This window comes from Solanum stenotomum, unplaced genomic scaffold, assembly GCF_019186545.1.
Source record: "Solanum stenotomum isolate F172 unplaced genomic scaffold, ASM1918654v1 scaffold21359, whole genome shotgun sequence".
NCBI classification, from domain to species: domain Eukaryota; kingdom Viridiplantae; phylum Streptophyta; class Magnoliopsida; order Solanales; family Solanaceae; genus Solanum; species Solanum stenotomum.
The window spans coordinates 26,610-35,670 of NW_026026498.1; the positions used below are offsets into that span (position 1 = coordinate 26,610).

Here is a 9,061-nt window from a genome sequence, read left to right on the forward strand (position 1 = left end):
AACCATTTTCATGATAAATACTTACTATTTATTTTAAATTATAAATTGTTTTACGTTGTTGTACATTTTTTAAGAGAATATAGTTTAGGTATTAATTGATAAATTGTGGTTCATTATTTGATGGATAAATTTGTCTTTCAACTTTTAACTTTGAGGTTTTCACTTATAAAAATATATGATATGATTTGATAATATGTGTGATATGTGATATATGAACCTTATTCTCTTTAGACAATATGTTTGCATGATTACAATTTTATTCTTGTTTAACATAAGTTATGAAGGGTATCGAGCGAAAATTTGAAATTCATGGTTTTTTAATTATATATATATATATATATGTTTTGATAATGACAGCATAACACCAGATAGCAGAACTCATCCATATCCATTAAATATGATCAACCCAAAATGACTAATATATTTATGTGCATAGATAAATAAAAACCTTTCATTTTGTATTGAAATGAAATGAATCAGACCTATTTAAATATTGCAATCTTCAATATTAGATCAATTTTTCATACTATGATCATATAGGAAGGATTATTAGAGGAATGAAGTACATAATGAAAAAATGAAAATATAGCTAGGAGCAAAAGGAGTGATATATAAATGAGATCTAATCACTGCCGCTTCCACTGTTGCTACTGCTGCTAACATCATCATGCTTCTTATCCTTCTTATCCTTCTTGTTTTTCTTCTTTTTCTTCTCCTCTCTATCCTTGTGATCTTCCCCATGAAGCTTCTCTTTGATCTTCTCCCTATGCCCCTCACCTTTCTCCTTCGTCTTATCCTTGTGTCCCTCACCCTTTTCCTTCCTCTTATCTTCATCCTCTTTGTGTTCTCCCATGTGGAGTTTCTCCTCTATCTTGTGCATTATTCCTGACATTTTTCGTAATTGAAGTGATTTGTTTAATGCAAACTCATGTAGCTATTTATAGAAAAATTAAGCGGATGAAAACCTTGATATTTACGTGTACATCCTTCGAACACTAATATATACTTAATTCCATAAGCAAGAAAAAAACCATTGGTAATTTAGGAAATAATTAAATAAAAAATCTCCCAACAGAAGCCATAGAATAAAGGTTTGTTACATCTCCATCTCCACTGGTTATGTTGAAGGCAATAATTCATCCAAGTGTGTTCCTAACCCCTCCTTTTCCTCTTGGTACTCCATTATTTAAGGAAGGATTCCATCTCAAAACAAAGTGAATAATGTTTATGTAGGACTACCTAACATTATTAATTTAAATCTAATTAAATATCATACATAATTTAAAAAAGAGAACTTACTTGTTCTTCTCATAGTGAAAGTAGAAGAGTAAAGATTAACTGCATTTAAATTTGACTGGTTGATGGTGGTTGTAGAGCAACGCCTACACCAGAACCAGAACTTAATTGATTGAGGAGAGAATAGAGCAAAAGATTACATTGATTTCTGTATATGTTGTTTTTAAAATTATTATTATTATTTTTATTTTTTTTTATAATTACACACCATATTTGTGTATATATAAAATTTATTAGGGCTAACTAATTATCCTAATGAACCTCAAAGTACCCCTTATGGGTTGACCCGAATTTTCCACATTACCCATTCACATATAATAAAAGTACTTTTCTAAATTGAGAAACAAATTATCTCCTCATCTCCTCAATCATTCATAGAGGGAAATAGACCATACGATCAACATACTATGAGAGTTAACAACTATACATTAGGAGTATATAGCTTTTCTCTGAGAGAAGAATTGGTCATAAAATATGCAGTAGCCTAGATAATATGAATCACATTCCATATAATCTCATATGTCATCATTTCATGTATTCATAATTATAAATCATAAGCTATAACTGGTGCACTAGTGAACATAAATCAATGAGATTCCATTAATTATCTTCCTCTTTTCATGATTCTCTTAATATCAGTTTAACTGTATGCTTTTCTAGATATGCTCCTCCAAATCGAATTTGTGTTCATTGTCTTTTCGAACAAACAAAGATAGTTGTATCAAAATGTGTCTAAAGTATTTGATTAGAGTAAAAAAGGACACAAATCTTAAACTATCATATATGTTCTGGTTGTCACACAAAATAAGTTGAGATTGGATTTGTGCTTAACCCAATTTGTCAACATTAACACACATGATATGAAACACGTGCTACAAATATTTCTCCTTTCCCACGAAACATATGTCTTTGTCTCAGTTGGATGTTATACAGATGAAATCTAGGCATCACAAGTGTCTAAGTTTGAGTTCTTTAATATACAATAACTCACAACTGGCTCACTAAGTAGACAATACAAATATTTTTCACCTTAATGGCCCTATGTAATTATTTATGTGACCTTAATTTTAAGATTATAGATCTCAAATTATTCATTTGATAATTTTACTTAAAATTCAGTCTCATTTCCACTCATCAAAAAGATAAAGAGTCAATTAATTGTGGAGAAGATTAACATTTTGTTTACTCGACACACTTATCATAAACACAAACGAATGAAGAAGGAACAAAACATTCAACAATTAGAATATATATGTATGCATGTAAATCAACTTTATGGATAATTAAAGAACGATTGTTTTGTGAACATGAAAAAATAATTGACAAAATGAAGTAATTTAGAATCTACGCAACCCTTGTGTCATGACCCAAAAATTGGAGTCATGATATGTCACGAACCAAGGTACACCATCGATGTGACATGGTGAATAAGACCCTGGAGGATCCTAAATAAGCCAATTGATATAAGCATGAGTTAATAACAATACAATTCAAGATATATAACAATTACAAGTCTCAAATCATAAGATGTGATAAAGGATACCAACATAGTACATATAAGATATGCGGAATACTACTAAGTTTGACACAAGCTTTTCTAACATCATAAGAATGGTTGGATGTAACACATACACTACGTGTAAGTGTGAAACAAAGTGACCATAAAAGCAATAAAAGTATCTATGGATTTTCCCTCAAATCATGATGTCACTACCTGACTTCCTATGTCATGATGGCACCTACTATAACCCACCAGTAGGTAAGTCAACCTGTACCCTAAATTACAATAGTGAGTATAAAGATAGAACTAAAAAGCAATAGCACTAGAAATTAAAATAAGACAAAATAGAAGCAAACAAAAATCTATATACAATAGAAATCCTCCCAAAACCTAGAAGTCAGGTACAAAGCTATTTAATATGAAAATACAAGTCCCAAAAGTGAACCACAACAAGTCGTCTCAAAGAAAAATGAGCAAAACATCTATACACAAGGAGACAAGTTGATCTAAGATCCAAAATGCTCACCCTCGTCTCTTATCCCCACAAACTGCAAAAAGATGGCACAAACGATCACCACTGATAACTGGTACTTGGACCTGCATCACGAAAATGACGCAGAATGTCGCATGAGTACCAAAATGAAGGTACTTAATAGGCATCATAGGTCAACTAAGCAATAAAGGTAAAATCAATAAGAAAAGATAGAAGCAAGACACAAACAAAGGTTAAAGCGGATATGAAAGAAAGCACACGAGCATACAGAAAGTAAATCTAAGTACAACGAAACTAAATGGACCTCATAAGCTCAAAAGGTACACTCGTTTGCAAGTTAAAATAAAACCCGTACGAACCCCATAAGCCCGACATGTATATAGAATATCTAAAACTATATGAATAAAGGGCCTCAATCCAGATCAAATAGGTGTACACCGAGGCTGAAACCCCAGTGATGGCATCTAGCTAGAGTTAACGGCCTTGAAACGTAAAGCATTGATCTTAGACTGGAAATAATGGCCTCCAATTGTAAATATCAACCTTAGATTGGAAATAATGGCCTCAAAACCATAAATATCAGCCTCTAATTGAAAATAACCATAAAATCTAGTCAAACCCCAACCTTAATAGTAAGAGTAACAAGGGTGTGTCGACTCCGAAGAGGATCTCAATATTAAAACTCGATCACTTCCACCCACTAGCATCAACATGAGGCTCCAAGCCTAGAACAACCTAAATTCCAAGTCGCTGCGAAAGTGCAAAACCTCTTGTAACGCATCAGAGCCGACAACATAGGGAAAAGACAAAAAGTCTATAAAAATGTGAATCTCCTAAACTAAGGCTCATACTATCAAACTCCATTTTTCTATTCAAGTCTACAAGGATCTAGTTTTTTCAAAACGAAGTCAGAGATGAAAACAAGGCTCGCAAGTCTAAGGCAACACTAGTATATCCTAGAGTACTAAGGCCAAACATGCTCCAAATAAAAAATACCCCAAGTTATTCACAACTGCATGCACCAACACACATAAACCCCAACTAGCATGGTACTACACTCGAACACATGGCGATCAACCCTAAAATATAGTATCTAAGAAGGGAAAAAAGAACAACTAGGTACCCTCTTCCAATGCACTCTAATCAATATGAATTTTTGCAATTCAGCTTAGTCTATAAGGAAAGGAAATTGTGGCCTACATGTAGAACGACTGCGCGTTCCAAATCACATGAACAAAGATTTTCCTTTCCGAACGGCCTCTAAATGTTGCCATGTTGTCAAGAATAGGATCACAACGTTAGTATAGTCGTTTCGGCACCAAGAACACTTAAAATGAAATAGGTACATTTTCAAAGTCATATAGGAATTATGGGACCCACACCAAAATTTTTGAAATTGACTCCGTCAAGAGGTCCTAATCAATGCCCCCAACTTGTGTTCCAAAATGGAACACAATCCGAAGCTTAGAATAGATAAATCAATCAACCAAGGAATTACAAAAACATTGAAGGTAAGGCAACCTACAAATTTGGAAATTCACCTCAAATGGAGGTTGTACAATATTTCTCAATCACCCCACAATATTGAAGCCACAACCTTCACGATATTAGGATTTTGAATCACTAAAAATGCAGCTCAGGAGAGGGATAAATTGCCTAAACAATAACAAAAAAAGCCGAAATTCACAACCAAGTCTTCTTTAAAAGACTGTCCGAACTTTGCTTAAGGGGCACCAATGTCTCTTAAGCGACAGGTCGTGAATAGGCGGACATCTCTTCTGCAATCTCTTGCCCGCAAAAGTGAGCCTCGTTTGAGCTAACCTTGGCCGCAAAAGCAAGGGTTGAAAAAGCGAGGGCAGGGTCACTTAGGCGAACACCACCTGACTGGATAGCCTCACTTAAGTGGGAACCTTATTGCAAAAGCAACATCAGCTTAAGCGAACCTTGGGGCGCAAAAGCGTTGCACCATAACTCAAGCACCAAAAATTTCATCAAAGTCCCTAGGCTTTGCCTGGGGGCTCGGGATTGGTTTAGAACCTCATACACACAAATGAGATATGCTAACCAATCAAATTTGATATTTTGAAATCAATGGAGTAGTTAGAACTTTTATATGAGGTCATCTTGAAAGAATATGGGTCCCACACCTAATTCTATTTAAGTCAAAATCCACAAGGGGGCTCAAAATTAGTCCGGAAGCCTTAGGATCTAAAAGAAGGGTCTTTCTAGACAAAACTCAACATTTCAGAGAAGGGTCTTTCTATAAAAAACTCAACATTTCAGAGTTAACCGCACTGATGAAATTCTCGTCTGAGCTTGTTTGCTCAGAATGTTAACAAAAGTCAAGCTTAGGCGTTAACTTAAAAGTTAAACTACCTAATGGCACAGACACTCACCAAAAGCCTCGAGTTATGTACATATAGTTTGTGCACATAACTATAGGTTTAGAGGTGCATCTATTGCTGTCATCAGAGTTATGTACATATAGTTTGTGTAATTCCAAAATATGTACCCATATGATGGTAATGATTACCAATTATTGGGAAGGGATGTTATATAATTAACATAGACATGCAAGTAGCCTTCTGTAAGTATTTCGTCAGTTGCATTTATTTTTATCTTTAAATATGGATTGTATAAATTGGAAATTCAATTTGAGATCTTTCTTATAGTTATCACGTTATGATTCAAGTTTTGGCATATTGAGATAAGTAATTAAATATAAAGGGTATTGTATTATATGATACCATTAGATTTATATGATATTTGGAGGAATTAAAACTTAACCCTAGGCTTGAAATTTGAAAAACATGAGAGTTGACATATTAATTGGTATAAAGATTAGAAGCTTGAATATAAATTTGAGTGAGTTATTGGGTCTAGACTAGACACATAGTAATATGAGTGTTGTTGGTTTCAAAATCTTATTGTAATTGTTTATTTGAATAGATTGCATTGGTTTGGAATCCCACCAAAAGGGGGAGGCTCATGTCCTGGAATAATTGTTCGGTTGTTCGAGACAAGTGGATTTCTCAATCCTTGTTAAGTATATAGAATCGTGTATTTCCTTATGATATGTGTTGGGGAGTAATGGGACTTGGTGATGGATTGATTTGTCCATATTGAATAATTCTAATGATGAAATGAGATAATAAAAGGCAATGCGATTAATCATTGGTGTGTGATGTATTGAGAATGGTTTGAAAGACTTATTGATTCATTGTTGATATTGTATCAGGAGTGTGTTCATGCGAATTGTGCATTGTTATGAAAATGGTTATCTCCTCATTATTTGTGTGAACATGTCATTTGCATTGGTTCTGAGACATGGTTGTGACAAATGTTATGTGAATTGAGAAAGAATAAGAAATTAGAGAGAATGTACCATTTTAAGGGACGTGTCGCACGCCACGATGAATATTATGATTCGAGGGACGTGTCGCATGCCGCAACAGATTCTATTATCAAGGGACATGTCGCACGCCGTGATGGATTTTATTATCAAGGGTCCTGTCGCACGCCGCGGTGGATGCATGGATAGATATGTTCCCCATGGGTCCTGGACTGAGAGACAATGGGTGTGTATCGTTAGGCCAGAAATGTATTACTATATTTGACACTGCACTGTATATCTATATCATTTATGAACTTGCAAGTGCCTTTCTGTGGAACTTGTGAGTGGTGAACTTGATCCCGTGTGTTGCTGATTTATAATTGTTAGAGTGTTGTTATTGAGTTATGTACTATTTATTTGTGAACTATTATTAGGTTGGGCTGATTTTTATGCAGATTGTAGTTGTGGAGGTTCGGTTGGGGAGTATAGTATTACGCCCCGGAAACTAGTAAGTTGAACTAGAGAGTTCTAGAGCTTTTCGTAAGAGTTTTAGAGTGTGATATGAGGATTAAAAATCACAAAAATGATTCCCATACTTAGAATGGAGGGTTTAGAGGCTAAACGTCGAGGTACGACCCCCCAAGGACCACCCAAGGGGTCCTTGAGGAGGAAGCTTTGTTGCAGCAAGATGATTGGTCCGAGAGTGCTGGAGAGAAGAGAAAGTGGTAAAAACCTCTCTTATTCGGTCACCGAAAAGTCGAACGACTCTTCAGTAACCCAGGGTGATCCGACGCTTTTTTCGCTGTATACCCCCTCCACTTTGAGAATTTCAACTTATATCAGAGCAGGGAAAGCGGAGATGTTGGTAATTATATACGTAGTAATGAATGCCCGACCTTTATAGTGGAGCAATCCTATGGTTAGGAACGTGACACATCAATCCTTTGTACCGGACCTCAAAACAGCCCCAACAGCTGTCAATTTGGCAGCACCTACGGATGCCATCTACTGCCGTAGGTAGACCCACGCCCTGTGGGTTGGGGTCGTGGGTCAAGGCATGAGTTGGCCTGCATTGTCTAGCCACAATACCACACCTACGAGTGTGCAGCACGGGCAGTAGACCCATCCACGGTCTATGGATGGTTTGTGAGTCAAGGGCAGTTTTTAAGTTAGGGATTTGGGAATTAATTAGTAATTAGTTAGGGGTTAAGGAAGGTTGGTTAGTTAAGTATTAAACCAAATCAATTAACTCATTCGTCAAAGAACCCAAATTCTCTCCAAATAATTCTCTCTCTAGAAGTGAACAAGAAGAAGAAGAAGAGAAGGAAGAGGGGCAGATTTTCCTCCATTGTTTCAAGCTTGATTAGGGCTTTGAATTGAGGTATGTTATCTTAATCATCTATGGGTTCTTCCACCCATAGATCCCCCTAGGTTTTCCCCCAATTGTGAAGTCAAAAACCTAATTCTAGCTAGGGTTTCCTTATACATTGTGGGTAGTGTTTAGGCATGATTCCAATCTAGTGGATAATACGTAATTATGATTTTATTAGCATTGAATTATGATATTATGATGAATTTATGTGATTTCCATGGTAAACCCTAGTTTATTTGATGAATTTGATATTTTGTGGGTTTATGCCATTAGAGGTGAAATTGAAGGTTCATAGGTGATCTTCTTAAATCAATGTCATGTGTAGTAATTGTTCAAGGTTAGGAATACATATTCATGGATTGAACTAGACCTTATTGAATATGATTGATCTTGACTTGTAAAGTTGAAATTGAACCTTTAGGAAGAATTGTGGCTAGAATCACCTAGTAATGAAGAATGTGATTGAATGCCTTGTAATCTAGATTCATAAGATGCTTTCATGGTGTCACGACCCAAGGCTAGCCCCTAGATGTGACACGGTGTACTTGACCCCGAAGGGGTCTCATACAAGACTCATAGCATTTCATTGCATTCGATAAGAGAAATAGTACGGAATTAAAACTTTATGTAAAACCATACGATCAAAATACTCATTAAAATCTTTTGAAAGACACGACGGAACTCTATTGTCTCACATGGCCATCTAAAAACAACATCCAAAACATAACTAGGGACATGACCCTTTACAATCGAAAAGTCTAACAATAGTCTTTTACGTGAAAGAAAAGAAATTTCTAAACACTTGTCCTCGATCTATGAGGTCATACCACTTAGTCTTGGAGAATCTCTAATCCAAGTCATTGATCTAGAGAAAACAACTCACTTGCCGGAACCTACACTTGTAGTAAAACATGAAGAAGAATGGGTTAGCACAATTAAGCACTAAGTATGATAGCCATTCAAAAACATGCTTAAAATGGACATTTATTTGAAAGTCATGCTTTTATGCCATTTTGATAAGACTTCTTGAACATAAACATAAGAGGCATAATATTCAAACATAAC

The 9,061-nt window shown here is 35.4% G+C and overlaps 1 protein-coding gene across 1 annotated transcript; it reads right to left on the reverse strand.

Moving 5' to 3' along the window:
• Positions 1–622: 622 nt before the first annotated feature.
• Positions 623–892, reverse strand: LOC125850997 (protein SRC1-like). The gene has a single exon (XM_049530796.1). It carries the CDS (start codon positions 890–892, stop codon positions 623–625), a length of 270 nt encoding a protein of 89 aa, XP_049386753.1.
• Between the last annotated feature and the right edge of the window lie 8,169 nt (positions 893–9,061).